General features: G+C 31.4%; 3 protein-coding genes across 7 annotated transcripts in view; all 3 read left to right on the top strand.

The window, feature by feature from the left end:
* The first annotated feature begins 1,702 nt into the window (after positions 1-1,702).
* LOC139811128 (uncharacterized) lies at positions 1,703-4,933 on the top strand. The gene is made up of 4 exons (XM_071775219.1): positions 1,703-2,232; positions 2,463-2,644; positions 3,169-3,329; positions 3,788-4,933. The coding sequence occupies exons 1-4, from the start codon at positions 1,935-1,937 to the stop codon at positions 3,987-3,989; spliced, it is 843 nt and encodes a 280-aa protein (XP_071631320.1). The 5' UTR covers positions 1,703-1,934; the 3' UTR covers positions 3,990-4,933.
* A 2,276-nt stretch (positions 4,934-7,209) lies between these two features.
* LOC139811766 (uncharacterized) lies at positions 7,210-11,063 on the top strand. The gene is made up of 4 exons (XM_071776145.1): positions 7,210-7,551; positions 7,808-7,989; positions 8,454-8,617; positions 9,018-11,063. The coding sequence occupies exons 1-4, from the start codon at positions 7,368-7,370 to the stop codon at positions 9,214-9,216; spliced, it is 729 nt and encodes a 242-aa protein (XP_071632246.1). The 5' UTR covers positions 7,210-7,367; the 3' UTR covers positions 9,217-11,063.
* A 1,140-nt stretch (positions 11,064-12,203) lies between these two features.
* Ccap-r (Crustacean cardioactive peptide receptor) overlaps positions 12,204-19,145 on the top strand; it is a 71,389-nt gene continuing 64,447 nt past the window's right edge. Inside the window, exon 1 of one of the 5 annotated variants that reach the window (XM_071775766.1) lies at positions 12,204-12,590. The gene's annotated coding sequence lies outside the window, so the exon portion shown is untranslated. Of the gene's footprint in view, positions 12,943-19,145 lie in introns of all 5 variants that reach the window. The other 4 variants (XM_071775767.1, XM_071775763.1, XM_071775764.1 and 1 more) reach the window with 4 other exon arrangements.

Here is a 19,145-nt window from a genome sequence, read left to right as displayed (position 1 = left end):
ATGTTGGTTAAATCTTGCGCCAGAAAGATGTCGAATATATCTTATTTCATTGATTCCAAACAACAGAAACTCGGATTTATCACTACAGATAATCCCTTTCCATTCATTGATGGTCCAATGTCTGTGAACTATTGCAAATTCAAATCTTTTCTCATTTTTTTTAAATTAATGACTATTTATGTAACGAGCCGACCTTCAAATAAATCGATATCTCTTAAGTGTTGCTTTACAGAATCAAATGATAAATTTTTGTTGTAAAACTTGAAAATTCGGCTTGGATTTTCGTAGAAGTATATTTGTTTGAAAAGATGAACAATTTCGCGGTTCTCACGCACAGCAGTCGTAAATTTTGGTCAATCGCTCTTAGGTAGTGACTTTATATGGCCTATCATCTCAAAATTCTTTAATACACGTTGTATTAAAGATTTTGAGGCCGTTTTGAGGTCTTCCATACAGCAGCAATGTCCTTCAACGTAGTATCGTTTGCTCGTGTAGAAATCATAGCTTTTTTTTACGTTCTGTGAAATATATTTGCCATGAGAACTAAGCTAAATTATCAGAACACAAAAAATTTTATATGGAATTAATTTGCTAATTATTTGCTATTTTTTGCTTTTAAAAATAATTCTTTTGCTTCAGCTATTAAAAAGTTCTTAAGATTAAGCTATCCAGCCCTTTGTAACTTAAATTTTTAATAGCTGGAGCAAAAGAATTACTTTTAAAAACAAAAAATAGCAAATAATTAGCAAATTAATTTTATATAAAATGTATTGTGTTGTGATTAGCTTAATATACCTTGCCATGAGTCATTTTACCAAATTCCCCAAAAAATTCCAATAAAACAGTAAAGAAGTAAAAAAAGTATTTTTAATACTAAAACGTGGGAATAAGAGATATAAAAATTAATTTAAAATGTATGTTATATATATTTGATACGAATAACAGGAAAAAAAGAAAAATGGAAGCAGAAAAGTTAAAATTGTTTTATCTTTCCGGCAAACTATTTAACACAATTCTAAGGCATATTTTTTTCTACCTTCTTCTCGAAAATTTTAGAAATAGGTTGTTTCAATTATAGAAATTATCGCGTATGTTGTAATAGCGTGACTAAGTATTAAGCTTATAATTTTATTACAAAATTAGCAGCACATTATACGTACATCTGTACCAAACATGTTACATAAATACTCGATAATGTTAATCTGAAGAAGAGGAGTGGAGAACTGCACGTGCACGCTGTGATAACGAGTAGATAAATGTTCTAGCACCATCAAGTATTTGTCATTCGATTAATACGAGTTAACTATTCCACGAGAAACGTATGTATTTACTATTCTTTATTATAGTACGACTATATGATATAAAATATTACAAAAGCAAACTTTTAAAAATTTTAAGTATATTGCAATTTTGTGCAGCATATCTTTATCATTTTACTATCTATTTATTAATTACAATCTCAAGATTAGTATTATTATTTATTTGAAAGTTTATTACATTTCTTAAATAAATATACAATGTTATTAAGTAATATTTAAATAAGATTTTTTAAGATGCAAATAAAATTGCGTTTGTTTTATATTTGTTTACTATTACGGTAGCTTTTAATTTGTACTATTCACACTTAAAATGTTAGTTTATCTCATATTTCGCACCATTTTAAACAACAATAATGTTATAAAATTGCAGCTATCGCACGAAAACTATCTGCTAAGAACACATGTACAAAACAGATAAGACGAATGCAGAAAAAAATCGCATATGTACAAATGAGATAGACAGAAAAGATGATAACATATTTTCATTATTGCGATAGCATGTTACATCCGTTATTCAGTAGCGTTCAGTCAGCACAATATGTTATAGTTGATAAACAGACCATTCGATCGACGGTAGTCGTCTGGTGAACAACGGGCACAAATCAGCGCATAATAATGTTGAAAAGTCTACGTTTCCAGAACGTTTGGACAAAATATCATTTAACACGATTTTATACGCAGAAGGTGAGCCTCGAACCCATCGGAGCAGATTTACAGAAGAAGATAGATAAAATGCCGCGCATCAGACCGTCGAATCAGCCACCCAAAGTTTGGAAATTGGTCGAGAAGACGGATAAGAATGGGAAACCGATGAAATTTACGATTCAGGAAATTCCTGAGGACCGGTACGAAGACGCGGTACAACACATGTGCACGTATTTCTTAGCCGACGAACCAACCTGCCACTGTTTGAGTAAGTGCAATGTCACCAATTATTCGATAACGTATCTTTTAATATCGATCTTATTCACCGTTCGCGGATTTATGATAAAAAAGTTACGATTAGAAAAAATTAAAAAAGATCTTGCAAGGACTATTTTTCGTTTTAGAATAATTTCTAACGAGGCCGAAGAGAAATTAATATCTTTTGTAATCATGCGCTGCAACTGTTTTTTGTCACTTTTTGATCTATTTTATTTACAGATGCGAAAGATGACCCCGTATTTGTACGAGATATAAGCACGATCTGGCGCTTATTACTCGCGGAAGGCATATCCATAGCCGCATTCACCGACAATCCTAACGGTGGGAAACCCATAATCGCCGGTATGAACGCTCTGGGTATTGATAGTAAAAGTGAGAAGGATAGCATTTCCGGTTTCGAGGTGAGTTTTATTAAGTTTTGTAAATTTGATTACTCTGTTCGAGTTCATTCTTTGCGTGCAAGCTTTATATTGAGTGTTTATATATAAGTGCATATAATATAATTATAGTATATACATAATTGTATAATAATGTAATTAATATAATAATAATATTATATTAGAACTATAAGCTTTATCACGGCAATAGTGTCATAAACATAAGTCACCATTATCAATATATAAATATTTATATCAGTATTGTATTGATCGTCAATGTTTTGATCCTCTTATTGGCGTCCTTCGCCTTTTGTCGTTATTATATGCGTTCGCGGAGCGCGCTGTTAGCGTTAATATGCTATTGCTATTTTATCTTTGTTTTAACATCTAATGAGCGACAAAGATAGAATGATGCAAAGTATAGCGCTAATAGCGTACTCCGCGTACCTATTGTCAAGGAGCCTTTTTGTTTTCTCTGTATGCGTTATCAAGCACTATTATAGCAACGTATATAATTAACAATAAGTTGGCATTGATAATTGTTACAGTTTAAGTCAGAGAAATGCAAAAATACGTTCGACATCATTGCTAGTGCAACGAAAGTGGTATACGAACGTTACGGAGTTGACAAGTATCTGTATGCTATTGGGCTTAGCGTAGATCCCGATTACCGAGGATACGGATTAGGCAAAGATATTCTGAAAATCAGGTATGACTTATGTTAAAATATTAGTTCACAGAAAATTGAACAATTCAGTAAGTTATCGATTTTTTTGCCATTCCATAGTCCAAAGTTTTTTAAAATTACATAAAATCTTTTCAAGGCAAGGTATATAGCTTCTCTATATTTTTTTAAAGAGTTTCGTATTTGAATGATGCAGATTATCTATCAGCCTTGATCTTTCTTAACTTTCTTAACGTTATAATTATACATTTAATATTATGACAGAATGTTAAAAGTTACAGTTAATATTTTTAAGAATATAGAATTTGACAAATTCCATATAGATCAAGGTTGTACTTATCTTACTAACAAGTTGGCCTCGTTACTATATCATTAATAAGCGAACTACTTATCATTTCTTATATTATATATCTATTAATTCAATATTTGTCACATTAATTTATTTGTCAATATCTCACGTAACAACTTAAATCTTGATCCAGAGATCTTATTGGACCTATGTACGGAGTCCCAGCGACATCCACTGCGTTCACATCGATAATTTCGCAGAAGTCAGCGGCAGGTGCGGGATTCGAAGAATTCTCGAAAAAGAACTTTACCGATTTGGTGGACAAGAACGGCAAAGAGTATTTTCCCGGTATTAATTCTAAGGAATTTAAAATTATGGGTAAAAGGTTGCCTTAATATATAGTCCGGGAAGGGACAATAACCAAAAATTACAAGAATTACTTAACTTCGTAATCTGGAGTAATTTTCTATTGCGTACGGTTCAATATTTCTCAACATTACCGTGATGCGTTAAAACGAATGACAATAAATGGTATCTTTTCGGCGTATTATTATCGAGTTCTTATCGAAATGTAAGCAGGCATACCTTCCGTTTCGATAAACATGCATCTGCAACATATACTGATGCACTCGAAATAGGTATTATAAAATTTTAATGACATACCTCGTATATGCACGACAAAATACAGGTTGCACATACTTAATACGTCGAATAAATTTTACGGAATAATGTATAAAGGGGAACAAATGGTAGATTGTTAATTTCAAGTTTGATATAAAGAGCAATGAGAGAAAGTAATCACATTTTATTTGAAAATAAAATTGCTACGACTCCATTTTTCGAAACGCATGTAAAATCATCTATTCACTGCTTCATTTCCCATTTTGTAAAATATGGTGAAGTATTACTTCGGTTTTTTAAATGAATTGTCACGAAAAACAATGTATACATGTAGAAATAAATAACTTTGTATTATAAAAAAAATAAACAAAAATAAAATCTTTTAATAAATATATAAATAATGTTGTTGAACTACTTAAGATTAAAGAATGACTAATTTTATATAATATAAAGTATCTTAACATTTGTTTAATTAATATTGCAAAACATTTGTATAATAAATTTAACAAAGTGAAGAAAGGTTGCTGTGTGTGGGATAATATTTTACTTCCTAAATGGATTTACACGTCCACCGAATAAAAATCATTAATTTCTAATTTATTCAAAAAGATGTCTGTATTCTTTATCCGTACTTTTAGCGTGTTCCTCTTGGAAGCTAATATTCGTATTATTCTCTTTACACTTTTCAATAAATGTAATTACTTGTCTGCACGGCAAATCTAAGTCTGTTATTTTTACACGTAGATATAAACGTCTAAAAATGACACATTTGACTGAAGCTCTTTTTACATGTTTCTTCATGTGTTAAATTAAGTACGTCATTTATATTCAACCGTGTTAAATGACGTGATTGGTAAGAAATGTTTAAAAAAAGCTTCAGCTAAAATAACACACTTGGATTTCTAGTGTGATGACACGCAATTTAATATTATCCAATGATTACACTAGTCTACAAAATTAAACTTATTTTCTGCTTCGGAAACGAAATCAGTCAATCTTACTAATTTGGGGTTGCTGAATCGTATTATGTTAGTGAAAAATTTTTATTATTTTTAGTTTCTATGATATAGGAAGTTGAAAGCCATAAAAACCGTTTTTTTTGCTATTTTTTTAAGTCGCGCGCGATTTTAAACAAGTTGCGCGCAATTTAGAAAAAGTTGCCCGCAATTTTAAAAAAGTCACGCGCGATTGATTTAGAAAAAGTCGCCCATGATTAAGAGATAAATGAGATTTTATCGATGAAAACTAACGTGCCTGTACGCGAAGTGTCTTGCGACACTACCTGTTCGTTCGAATGTCGCTGCCTGAATGATATAGCGCGCCGTTCACAAAAAGTATCAAGTCCAAGACCGTACATCAACCATTCCGATTTAATTTTGTATATTCTATATATAAAAATTATAATTCTGTTTATGCTGGTATAATTTTGTTATATTCTATAATATATTCTGTTCTTTCTAATTAAGAATTACGCGTGTAATATACGTGGCAATCCGTGAACTCGATTTAACCATGCGCACGCAGTTCCGCGTTTTTAATTTCTATTTGTTTGATAAATTACATCTAAACGGATAGAAAGTTTAATGGGCGGTATAAGATTTATTCTAGTCAAATTAACATTTGCGAATAAATTGCGCAAATAAATAATTCATAATTCTTAATATTCGTATTTATTAAAAGGAAGTCGCGCAAAAAATCGCTTTCCTAAGGCTGCGATCCGATTCACGCTCACAGCGTTGTAAGTAGCATTCTGTCTTCGTTGCATATCGAATATCAAGCGAGATAAAGCGATGCTTTCAGCACCGTGAGCGTGAATCGGATCACAGCCTAAATCATCGTCGGTATCACCGGAACAGTTATCATTGGAAATATCTGTGACTACGTAGTTTAAGGTGCACATTTTGTGAGGCGCCACTGGACGGGTTCTAGCTGAGACGAAAATACATTCACGCCGTTTAAAACTTAGCAGCGAGCATTATTTGCACATTATTTCCATGATTTTATTGGCTAATCCAAGTGTCAATATAAATTGGCGAAAAATAACGTAAAAATTTACATAACATATATGGGACATGCTAAATCAAATTGTTTTATCTACAAACAGAGGAAATTCTACATTGTCTAACTTGTATAGATATATATAAAAAAATATTTTATCCTCGTATCCGTAATATTATTCAATATTATGCAATTTAATATAGACTCTGACATTTTGCTCACTGATCAATAAGATAAAATAAGTAAAATGAGAAAAAGTTCTTTTAAATGTATTTATTAATCAACGTGCTTAAAGTAAAGAAGTTCGAAATAACTGTAAAAAAAGAATTAAAGAAAACAGAAATTTATCAAAGATTTTGAAGAATCTATTATATGGATTACATAAAAGATGCCAAAATAATGTAGTTTGAGCGACTTCTCAATAAGTAATGTAGGGTAACTGGGGGAATATGCCACACTCAATAAAAAATTGATTTTTTTCCTACTTTTCTTTCTCTTTGAAGACTTTTGCAGGTTTCCTTTTTCCTCCTTTTATCTATTATTTATATATGATTTTAATAAAATATTTAATAAAATAATTATTTACTATTAAAATGAAAGAAATATAAAAGTGTTGCAAAGTGTTACATATTACTCAACCATATAGGTATATAATATGCCACATAATATAAAGTAATATATGGTTTAGTGTTTTGGTGCTAATATTTATCCATATTTAAATTGTTAGATTATTTGTGTGTTTTCTTCCTCAATTTTAAACAATAATCATTATTTGACAAATTAATTATTATTGCACCAAAATTATGTACCGAAAGCATATATACACTATTTTGGAAATAAAGCAAATGCAAAAAACGCACGTAATAAAATAGAAAAATGATAAACATGTTTTCGTAATATCACAAGATGTCATTCATGAATAGCAAAACGAGTATATTATAGTAGATAATAAAACCAAGCTATGAAAAAAAATCGACAATGGTGACAACGTCTGGTGAACAACTGGTAGAGATATCGTGACATAATTAATAATGAGAATTATACAGTTTTGTGACGTTTGCGCAAGGTGTGTCATTTGACACGAGCGCGGACATAGAATAACACAGAAGCTAAGCACTTCAATCGGAGCAGATCTATAGAAGGTGATAGAGAAAATGCCGCGCATCAGACCGTCGGGCCACCCACCTAAAGTCTGGCAATTAATTGAAATAATGGATAAAGATGAAAAGTCGTCGATCAAGTTCACGATTCAGGAAATTCCCGAGGACCGATACGAGGATGCGGTTCAATATATGTGCACACACTTCTTAGCCGATGAACCGATCTGCCAATGTTTAAGTAAGTTTTATCACATTTCCGATTATTTGATAGCTTTTTAATGACAAACATCTTTTTAACGACAATCTCATTCATCGTTCGCGGATTTAAGATAAAGAAAAAAGTAAAAGAAGATCTCGGAAAGATTATATTAGTCTTTTTAGAATAATCTTTATCCGACAAAACAAAAAGAAATGATTGTCTTTAATTTATCATGATTTATCATGATCCGCATTGCGATTACTTTGTATTACTTTTTGGTCCATCTCATTTGCAGACGCAAAAAACGATCCTTTATTTGTACAAGACATAAGCGCGTTATGGCGCTTATCACTCGCACAAGGCATATCCATAGCCGCATTCATCGACAATCCCGATGGTGGAAAACCTATAATCGTCGCTATAAATGTTCTGGGTGTTGAAGTTAACAGTCAGAGAGGTAGCATTTCCCATTACCAGGTGAGATTAAGCTTCGTCAATAAACTTGATTGTTCTGTTCGAATTACCACTTTACTCTATCATACAACCAAGCACAAACATCAAAAGTAACATATACACCTTACAATGTGTTATATTGCATTTACGTTGTTGAGTAAGAAATTAGCAAGTAAAGTGCGTGTTACTTGGTTTTTGCTGAGAAGCAAATTTTATTACAGTGCTTATAAAATTATAATATTATATATTAGTAACATAATTACAAGTTTTCTCGCTGTCCGAAAGTATAGAGCATTCCTATGAAACCTTTCGTAAATGCGAAGTGGCGTAAAGCAAAAGCAGAGAATACTTGCGTGCAGTATCTATATAGCAGTATAATCATTTTTTGTTTTTTATTTTATTATACATTATTAAGTACTGTATTGTAACGGTATATATATATGATTACGTAACTAATTGTAAGAACTTCGAATTGACACTCGTTACAGTTTAAGTCAGAGAAATGCAAAAAGACGTTGGAAATCATATCTAATGCAAAGAAGAAGGTGCTGTACAAACGTTTTGGATTTGACAAGTATCTATATGCTAATGGGCTTAGCACACATCCCGATTATCGAGGATACGGATTAGGCAAGAATATGCTGAAAATCAGGTATGACTTATGTTAGAACATTATCTCGCTCATGATAAATATGCAATAAGTTATCGATACTTAATGATTTCATAAGTTGAAGTTCTTAAAGAAGGCTACATAAATCTTTTCAAAGTAGGTTTTCTGAAGAGTTTTATATCTAAATAATGCAAATTATTCATTCCTCATTCAGTTTTATAATTTTTCATTGTAATTATATATTGATAAAGTACTATAAAGTTTAATATTATAAAATATGGAATTTATATTTATCATATCGACAAGTTGGCATCATTGATACGCAAATTAATTTCTAATTTCTTATACTCAATTTCTATCGATTCATCCTGTCGTGTTAATCAATTTTACATTTATCAGTATCTCGTGTAACTTATTGTTAGTAAATCTCACCCTATAATAGAGAGCTTATTGGACCTATGTACGGCATCCCGACGACAGTCTCGGTGTTCACATCGATATTTTCGCAACAATCAGCAGCAAAAGCGGGATACGAAGAATATCTGACAAAAAACTTCTCCGATTTAGTGGACAAAGATGAAGAGGGGTATTTTTCCGGTACTGATGTCACATTGAAAATCATGGGTAAAAGATTGCTTTAATATGATCCGATGGGCGAGGCGACACGCAAGAATTACACAGTATATAATATATATTTAGAAAATTACGTGATTCACTTAATTTGTACCGTGGAGTAAGTCTTACAATTTCTACTGCGTACTGCTCAATATTCCTGATACGCATCGTGACGCATTGGAACGAATGACAATAAAGGGCGCCTTTTCGCCGCGTCGAGCACATCATTATCGACTTCTTGTCGAAACAGGGCAGGCGTAACTTCCGTTCCGATAAGTGCATTCGCTACATTCGGATGCACTTGGAATATATAAATGTTGCAATACAAAATTTTAATGACACACCTTCCGTGCATACGCGGCGAAATGCGGGTTGCACATTACGCGCCGGAACATGCACCGTAATACCATGCCGTTCGCGTGGCCAGAATTTAAGATTACGGTCTTCATTTACGATGTACCAAAAAAAAAGAAATCTAGATTAAAAACCTTGCGGAATAATATATATTAATCCCCTGCGAGATAATAAATGCTAGATTATTATAATCTTCCTAAGTTTGATGCGAAGTGCAGTGGAAAAAAATGATTACATTTTATCTGAAAAATAAAGCTGCTGTAACTACACCTTTTAACGACTCAGCAGCCTTATAGTCTATTTTTTAAATATTACATCACAAATAATAGAAATATTACCTTCTTATCGATATACATTTTTTTTAGCTCAGCAAATTGCGCGTCGAATAATCGGTCTTGAAACAGTCTCAAGCTAAAGCCAAAATAGTATACGTAATTAAACTAATAATTAATTTAATAATTATGATATATGCTAAATAAGCATCTTTTAGAAACAAACTGTAAAAAATTTATTGCTAAAATAAATTGCGAAGAAATGTATACGCAAAAATATTATTAATAGGCACAAAGATCCAGCCCGATCGTAGAAGGTATATTTCTATTATTTGTGTTATTTTCATAAACAGCCAAATTTTATTATTGTTATTATATATATATATATACTTTTTAGTAATGCAAAATAAAATGTATACAGAAAATGCATGTGCAGAAATAAGTGCATTTGTATCATAAGCGATGGCAAAAAAATATCACTTTATTGCATTGCGCCTAACAAACTGCCACAGAATTATATGGAATTTGAGACAAATGCTACTTACTTCATCAAAAAAATGGAATAATATACTTAATTAAAAACTACATCGATGTTTACTCGATGGGGATTACGAGAATTTTGTTTAAATTTAGTGACGTATCTATAGTTGCAGGAGAACTTAATGCCAATAAATAAAGCAAGCTAAACTTAAATAGCAAGTTTGTTGTACACCTTTGACCTAATATTAAAACGAAGAATCCATTGACATTTTAAATTGTTAAATAAGTGTAATGATAGAGCATTAATTATAATTTTGTTATCTCGCGTTAATTAAAACCCCATAAAGGTCAAGTAAAAATTATTTCATTTTCTATGCTAGGCAATAATTGATGCAAATCAAGAAGCAATGCAAAATATATCAAATCGGTCAAATTAATTGTATTTAAATTGCAAAATTTTCCTATTTGTCAATAATAAGTAATAAAAAGATCAATACATATTATGTGAAGCACAATTATATAATATTAAACTGAAACAATAGAAAGTGAAAAGAAGCGAAAAAAAATAATGAGTTCCGGAAATTTTGTATATAATAATGGACTTTCTATAATTTCTACAGACAGTCTGCAATATTTTTTAGTAACTCAAATATTTGTTTATTGGAGCTGTTTAATTGAAATATTTATATAGCAAACACTGACGAACATGCGTGTAATTGTATCGGCATATTTGCCGTTTCTGAATAAATATATACTTGTTACGCCAACAAGTGGTCGGATTTTATTGAGCTTATCGTTATCTCTCTCAATTCCGATTAGTTTGCTTTAATTCCAGTCAATTTCGATCAGTTGCAATCAATTTCAATGATTTTAACTCCCACCCGATATCGCGAAATCTCGTTTAGCGTTAATTAACTTCACGGATTATCGAGGATTATTCTTGTAACCTATTCAAGCCCAATGTCCCGGAAACAACCAACTGTTCATACGCATGATCGTTTATACGTCTCGTTATTGCAATTTGAATAAGTGTAATGCAAATGTGATACGTTTCTAATCATTTCGATTATTGTTCAAAATAATGAATATAATAATTTACATAGCTATTTGCTCCAAAGAAAATTTTATTTAAAAATATGTAAAAAACGCTATATATATATATATATATATATATATATATATATATATATATATATATATATATATATACGCATAGTATATTCTTGTATTATAGTCGATTTCTTCTTATTATCAATATGGTTAAAGCGATTAGAATATAATGTTAGCGGTCTCAGAATGTTAAAGAAAGTATACATAATCTGAAAATTATAAAATAGAGTCTGAAAAATATAGGATCTGAGACAATGTTAAATTTATTGACAGAATTTATCAAGATACTGGGCTAATTATAGATCTTACAATATTTTCTTACAATACTTTTAAAATCAGAGATTAAATATCATGCGTTTATATACTTTATTTAATACAAAATTAGAATGACTTTTTATTCTAACGCTGGTTTACCATTGTATTGCATTGCTTTTAAATAATTAAATTTGCTTGAATGGAAATAATTTTATTGGAAAATTGTACATTAATTTTGTGTATAAATTTTTCCCCTCTCTCCCATCTCTTTCTCTCTCTCTCTCTCTCTCTCTCTCTCTCTCTCTCTCTCTCTCTCTCTCATTTCTCATTTTCTCGTAATCGGCAAGCCTCGTAATCGTTAAAAGCTAACGTCATGTCGTATTATTAATACCTTACGGAGGTGTATATTGTTTTATTGTCCGGGGGTAAATTTGCGAGTCTCTCGACACGTGCGCGAGCGTGGGCGCGTGCGAACACGACGCCGCGTCCGCGTCGGACCGGTGATTCCTTCTCTCGGGCCGGCGCTTGGTTGGACGCGCCTTCAGTTCAGTCGCGTTCCGCGCGTCGTACGAGCGAGTGTGTCTTTACTCGCATTCTCTCCGTTGGTCCAGTTCTACCCTTTTACCTATCCGTTTGTCCGAATACGATACGTGACGAAATGCAAGTTTGAGACCAAAAAGACTGAAGAACAAAATAAACGTATGAAACACGAGCTGCGTAATCGTCAGTAGAATGCCCCTCGGAACAGCGTTAAAAACTGATTTTCAGAAAGAAACTACATCGATGCTCGGATCCGTCGATCGAGATCGCTCGAGAGAGCGATTTGATATCGCCGGTCGTTCGTTTCGTGTACATGTGCTGCGAAATAGATCGAGATCGACAAACAGTGTTTTTTGCGTTTAGCGGAGAGAAACAAGTTTTTTCCTCAGGTATGATCCACATCTCTCCCACGGACATTTATCGCGATGGATAAATTTTCCCGTGATTCGCACTGAGGCGAATCTATATATCTAATGCCGGTCGATTTTTCGTGAGCATCTTCGCTAAGATAAATTTGGAGAAAACAATGTAACTTGTGATGGAATGATATTGAGATACTGTTAATGCCCGTGAGATCATTCTTCACCAGTGTTTCGCGTAGGGCTTCTTTTCTCCCTCATGAGGGCGAATGCCTCGCTTTTCGATCGTAACGCTACTTTCCGGGCGATTAGGATCAGTGCGGTAATGGAAGTAAAGTTAATGTATCACGATAAAATGTAAGACTAATACTATCGTCAACAGGTATTTTATTCTCATATAGGTATAATTTCACACTGTAAATATATATATATTTTTTAAATAAATATATATACTTTATTATTTAAAAATAAAAAGAAATACATATATCTTTTTTATATATCAACTAGAATGCCAGATTTGAAGAACAAGTTAATTTTATTACAGTAAACCCTTATTAAAACAAATTGATAATTAATTAGTAATTAGTTAATCTATTCATTGATAATTGAAATCTGAAAATATATTAATACAATACTATGAATTAAAGAGCTAATTACATTAAACCTCTAATATCTTTGTTCAATTATCCAATATTACTTTGTCCGTAAAAAAATTAATTTTGCAATAATTGGTTTTAACTTTTAACTTCTAATCAATTAAATAAAATAATTAATACCTTCTTGTATTACTTTTATTTAAGAGAAATTTTAGGACATTAGTTATTTTTCTCGCCAATTTTGCGTACATAATCTAGTTATTTTACCAATTACAATTCATATTACAAATTCATAGAGACGTGCAATTCATCCTCTCAAATTCTCTTTTGTTTGCAAGATGAATTTATCATTGGTTTTAAAGTGTCGATGATAGATTTTGAAATCGGTCGTAAATTCAGACTGAAAACAAAAGAGGAATAACAAATCCATAGAAAGCAATTTAATTTTAAAGTCTGCATGGTGTCCAAGTTTGCTTTACAAGTGTATATTTTTTTAGAACAAAAGAGGTGAGTGACGGTACTCCTCTTTTGTCTTCATTCTTGTCTCAATGCAATAAATTTACGATTCGAAATAACTATAGACTAAAAATACGCATGTACATATATGTTTCTCTTAATTTTTACATCACGAGGAAAATATTTTTATTTATCAAATGTGTATCTCTTTTACATTAGAGATTTCACATTACCAAAGACATCGAAAATCGAGGTGCAAAATTAAAAGAAAGCGATATTAATTCTTGATTGACATGCAACAGTCTTACAGAACGCCGTTTCTGTTCCATTTTTCACATTTTTGTTTGTCTTTTAATCTGAAACCAGTATCCCCATTTACTTTCTACGTAATAATACTTTAAGTGATTTTCTTTTGCAAATAATCGCAAGTCATGTCAATTAAAGGAAAAAAGTGCGGCACGTTAAGGAATTAAAAAAGAAGAGAAAATTATGAAAAACGCGGTCATCCTTCGCTTTGAGCTTCCAGTAATAATCTCTTCGTAAATCGCTTCAATTAACGACTGCATTATGTTATTGGTCCTTTGCCATCGATGTCGTGCGTCCCTTTGAACATATAGATCGTGATGTCAAGTGATGTGTATATCGTGAGTTATGCGATTGCGTCGCTACACGGGAGATCAAAGAGAAACCATCCATCGTCAATATTATCTTTTTAGAATCAACAGCTCGTAATACCTTGTAACATCCTTTACTTGCGGCGATTAGAAAAAGCCCGGACACTTCGGATTCGCGCGGTGAGTTACTCCTTCGATATATCCGGTATCTCAAAAGAGCTTCAGAGAGCAAGTCTTCGAGTACATCGATAGGTTATTTAACTAAAAGTGCAACATGATCAAGACTATTTTCTGCTGTAATTACCGCGCTAATAATAGTAACAGAAAGTAGAACATACACTTCCCTATTTTAATAGAATATATACTTTCCTATTTAAAAATAATAAAGAATAGAATATACACTTTCTACATATCACCCGATATTCTCTATTTCTTGGAATTTCCTGAAAGGAATAAAATTATAGATATACTTGAATATATTAATTTTTGACTCTTGTATGTAACAGACGATTTTTTAAAATAAATCCTTTTTAAGATAACTGAGTTTGAAAAATGCGAAATTAAGAAGAAATGTGTAGCAACATTTTCGTGACAAATTTCTTTTCTTTTTACAGAATCTAGAGCAAGCGCGTATTAAAATCGATGATACATATTAATTAGATTCACATTAAAAACAAAAAAGAACAACCTGAGATTTAGTTAATTAGATTTTTTCTGAATTTGACAATTAAAGACAATTGAATTGTAAAATAAGTTCTAAGAAGATAATAAAATAACTGGATGTCTTAAAATTTTATTTGGGTAAAAATAATGCAAGTATATATAGTATTACACAGATATTAATTATATTATTATATATAAATTTAATTACAGCAAATAAATAGTGTAAAAAATAACACAATTACATAAAATAATTTCAGAAGTTATATAACCGTATAAAAGAGAGTTTATAATTTAATAATTTTTAATACCGCTTTTATTTTGAGATACGTAAAAATTAATCATAGCTTTATTAATCCTAGCTTTACTTTCCATATTTTCGTGGTTTTAAAATATCTATTTTGAAATCAAAACATATATATTCAAAAATATATTTTATTTTTTAAAGGTAGTACTGTTGATGACACATAAAATATTTTTATGTAACACACTCGTGTGAAAACGGAGATAAATCGCGAACAACTAGATGCGTTGGTAAATTCGGCTAAAGATAAAGCGACTGTTTCAATGAACCCTGCGAAAAATATTGCCCGTATTCTGCCGGAGAGAACAGTACAACCGGTCCTAAAAATTCACGTCAGCATCAGAAGCGTTTGCGCATCACGGCATTCGAGCAGCGTTGCATGTCCATTCTTTTTCCAACAATAATGTCACAAGACGCAATTTTGTTGAAAAATAAGTCACTAGAAATATTTTCTTCGCCTTTCTTTCTTGCAAAACAGAGTAGCATGAATACCTGTGCAGTAAAATGTCGAGGCAGAAAATTTTCCCTGGGAAGGTCTCCCAATCTCACAATGTTAAACGAATAATTGTGTTTCACGTGAATCGTTGATTCGTGTAGCTACTTAGAACATGCATATATGCTCGAGTATCAAGCTTTGCTTGGTGGATGTTAATCCTATTTTGTTGGAATGTATCAATAAAATTCGTCACTTGTTAATCATGTTTTAAGGGCTCATGGATTTCTTTTATGATATTAGGTTTAATATTATAAGATTTGATATTAAATGCAATTTATAGAAAAGATACTTATATATTTGGTTTACGTGTAATTAACACATACATACATACATACAGATTTTATACAAATATATATATATTAACCATATTAACATAATTATTTAACATATTAACATAGTTAATTTATTGCTATAAATTACATAGATCTTTTTTCTATTATGTTGCATCTAATGTCAAATTATCATATATATAAATCTCTTGCAGAAAAATAAACTCTATTATCATGGTTTTTTTATAGGACTTTTGTTAGTATTTTAACTTTAAGATACTCCAGCTGTGTTAAATCTGTATAGAAATACAGTGTGTCAAAGTTACTTGCAATTAGTATCAAATTGACGTGTTATACATATATGTACATGCTGCTCGTATTTAACTTTGATATTAGATACAATGTAAGTAAGCGAAATTATGTTTGATGAAACGTAGTAGGCTTAACGTGTTGAACATGAAACGATTAAAACTAATCTTTCGCTGAACACACCGTTATAGCACATGGAAGATAGAAATTGCAATCGGTATAGTTTCCTAGGAGTTTAGACCTCGACAAACATCTAAAATTGATCTCTATATTTATGTTTGTAACAACTCAACGTGATGATATATCTAGTCTAAAATATAAGTCGCTTTTACCGAGACTCTATCTTCCTACTGTTTAGTTATACCTCGTGATGATATAGATATTAATTGTAATATTAATAGCACATACAATAGCTTTTTATATAACTTTACAAGTGCGTATTCTTAAATCCTATTTTTTCTTTTCAAATCTGTTTTATTTATTCTTATTTATATTTCACAAGACATATGTTACGTTTCAAGTATATATTCACACTATTTTTGTATTAATTACAAATAAATCGCAACGAACGATATATTTATTAGTTTTTATTAGATCTACTTTTTATCGTTGCTAAAAGTATAACGTCATCGAAAACAAATTATGTACATTTTCAATTATATTATCCTCGCCCTATAAATACGACATTTATCAATATCGCACAAGGGTTAAAAGAAACACAATAATGAGTGAAATTTTTACCAAATACAATAAAAAATTTCTCAGTTAGATTTCCGATGATATTCACTCCGTCAGTCTACGAGTTTTCCGTTACGATCCATACGAGCATCGACAAAAATTCATGCAGTTGTTTCGTTTTTTAATTAATATATTCTCTAATTAATTAGTAATAATCATTGTATATTTCCGATTGCATCGAATGTTCTTGTAAATTAGCAACATGCGTAAAAATTATTAACGAACGTCCGCACGTGCTAAAATAAATAATAATAATTCTATTTTTCGTGATGTAAAAACAATCGCGCGCCAAACTTTCATCCTAGGGATAATACAAGGGGAAGAGGAGGAACAATCTGATACAGGCCGCGTTCAAGAAATTATTTTTGGTCCCGGGAGAGTAGTAATCCTTTGCTCGTTACGCGCTTCACTACCCCCCTCGGTTAGTGAAGCGCGTAACGGGCAAACTCCTGTCCAATTCGTGTCGGGAAACGCGAACGGTTTTCGATTTACATTTCAGAACTTCTCAAAAGTTGCTTCGTCGGCGTGATTGCTATTATATGTCGATGCGCTCGACAAAGGTATGACGAATATCCGCGGAGCACGGTCATATTGGAATTAATTATCAACTTGGGGACAACAGTTTGTTTATAACAACGCTCGATTGTTTACGCGAAACGTAATTGAACGCCAAAAATTAATCGACTCGTTTTGAGCGAGCGGAGACATTGAGAAAGTAGAGAGATTCTTTACAAAATCGATACAAAATAAAAGAAGTAGCTATATTAACGTCTCCTGCGACGTAATCTGCTCTGCTTAATAAAGCCATTTTGTCATGGTTCATATTTAAAAGCCGGAATGAATTTTGCCCTGCATGCAAAAACGCCTTTATAATGATTTTAACATTTTAATTAACAATGTTCGTTATTCAATTAGTTGTCCATATTTTGCTTGAGACATAAAAGATTCATATAAAATGGAATAAAAGAATTCTATAATTATTCAAATTAATTTGGAATTGAAATCTAAATCTTCTAATTTTGTTAACTTAATAAATGTACATTTATATTTTAAAAAATTGTAAAATTTTAATATATAATTTATAAAGTTACAATTCAAAGATAAAAATTTCAAAGCATGTATAGCAGGTGTCTTTTAAGGAGCATGTCTTTCAAGATTTACCTAAAAAAGACTCCATTTTCAATCTCTTTCCGATCTAAAGTATTGTAAAAATGCGAGTAGCTTTAATCTCTCTTCGGTTTTCTTTCTTTTTATTATGGTACCGAGCGACGTAAACGTGCGCGTTAATGTGCCCCGGAAATACACGAAATGTATCACATGGCGCGCCAAGATTTAGTACCAGTGGATAATCAAAGCAAACGAGCAGTCACCTAGAAACAAATGTTCCCTCGAGATCTGTTTCGAAAATATATAAAATAGAAACGTCGCGAGGAAAATTCCTAATTAATTAATAGCCAACCGCACGTGTCTACCAGTTTCTCGTATTCGAAATGAAATGACACGCTAGTCGGCCGAACCACTAAATTAAACAGCACCGCGGAGAACGTATCTTCTACGTCCCGGACTATAATACACCGCAATTTTCAAACATTACTTAATTTACTCATATAATGGCAGTTGTTTACATGCAAATTTATATGTAAATTTAAATTTAGTGTTAATTTATATGAAAATTTCAAGAAGCTCTTTATAACACATAGCATTGATATTTTATTAACAATAAAGTTTATATTGTATTTTTTTTTTTCAAAAATTTCTTGCATCTAAACAATAATTTATTTCTTGTATTACAACAAAATGTTAAAAAATGTACAATTTGATATACAAAAATGGAAACAAACGGTTATTCAACATGTATCACAATTTAATAATTACTTAATGGCGGAGTATAAAATTCTGTTTATATATCTCCTTAAAAGGCAATTCAATGAACATTATTATTAAATTATTATTATTAAAATTATTATTAAATTTACATTGTGCGCTTTCCGCAAAGCACATTATAGTGTTATAAAAGCAATTATTTATAGGATAAAGTTCATTCTAATAACGTTTACAGAAATGACAAGAACATTTAAATTGTTACGTCAAACAGCGAAGCAGAGAATTGTTCGTATTACTACACAAACGACCGTCCTGCGGC

Source organism: Temnothorax longispinosus, chromosome 4 (genome assembly GCF_030848805.1).
Source record: "Temnothorax longispinosus isolate EJ_2023e chromosome 4, Tlon_JGU_v1, whole genome shotgun sequence".
NCBI classification, from domain to species: Eukaryota; Metazoa; Arthropoda; class Insecta; order Hymenoptera; family Formicidae; genus Temnothorax; species Temnothorax longispinosus.
The sequence above is the reverse complement of the archived record's forward strand: the minus strand, read 5'-3'. Positions and strand labels throughout refer to the sequence as shown.

Bases quoted from the DNA above. Each gene is read 5' to 3' on its own strand.
- LOC139811128 (XM_071775219.1), top strand. From the start codon at position 1,935: ATGTTGAAAAGTCTACGTTTCCAGAACGTTTGGACAAAATATCATTTA. The intron at 2,233-2,462 runs GTAAGTGCAATG...TTTTATTTACAG, and splicing joins ACCAACCTGCCACTGTTTGA to ATGCGAAAGATGACCCCGTA. The intron at 2,645-3,168 runs GTGAGTTTTATT...TAATTGTTACAG, and splicing joins ATAGCATTTCCGGTTTCGAG to TTTAAGTCAGAGAAATGCAA.
- LOC139811766 (XM_071776145.1), top strand. From the start codon at position 7,368: ATGCCGCGCATCAGACCGTCGGGCCACCCACCTAAAGTCTGGCAATTA. The intron at 7,990-8,453 runs GTGAGATTAAGC...CACTCGTTACAG, and splicing joins GTAGCATTTCCCATTACCAG to TTTAAGTCAGAGAAATGCAA. The intron at 8,618-9,017 runs GTATGACTTATG...ACCCTATAATAG, and splicing joins AAGAATATGCTGAAAATCAG to AGAGCTTATTGGACCTATGT.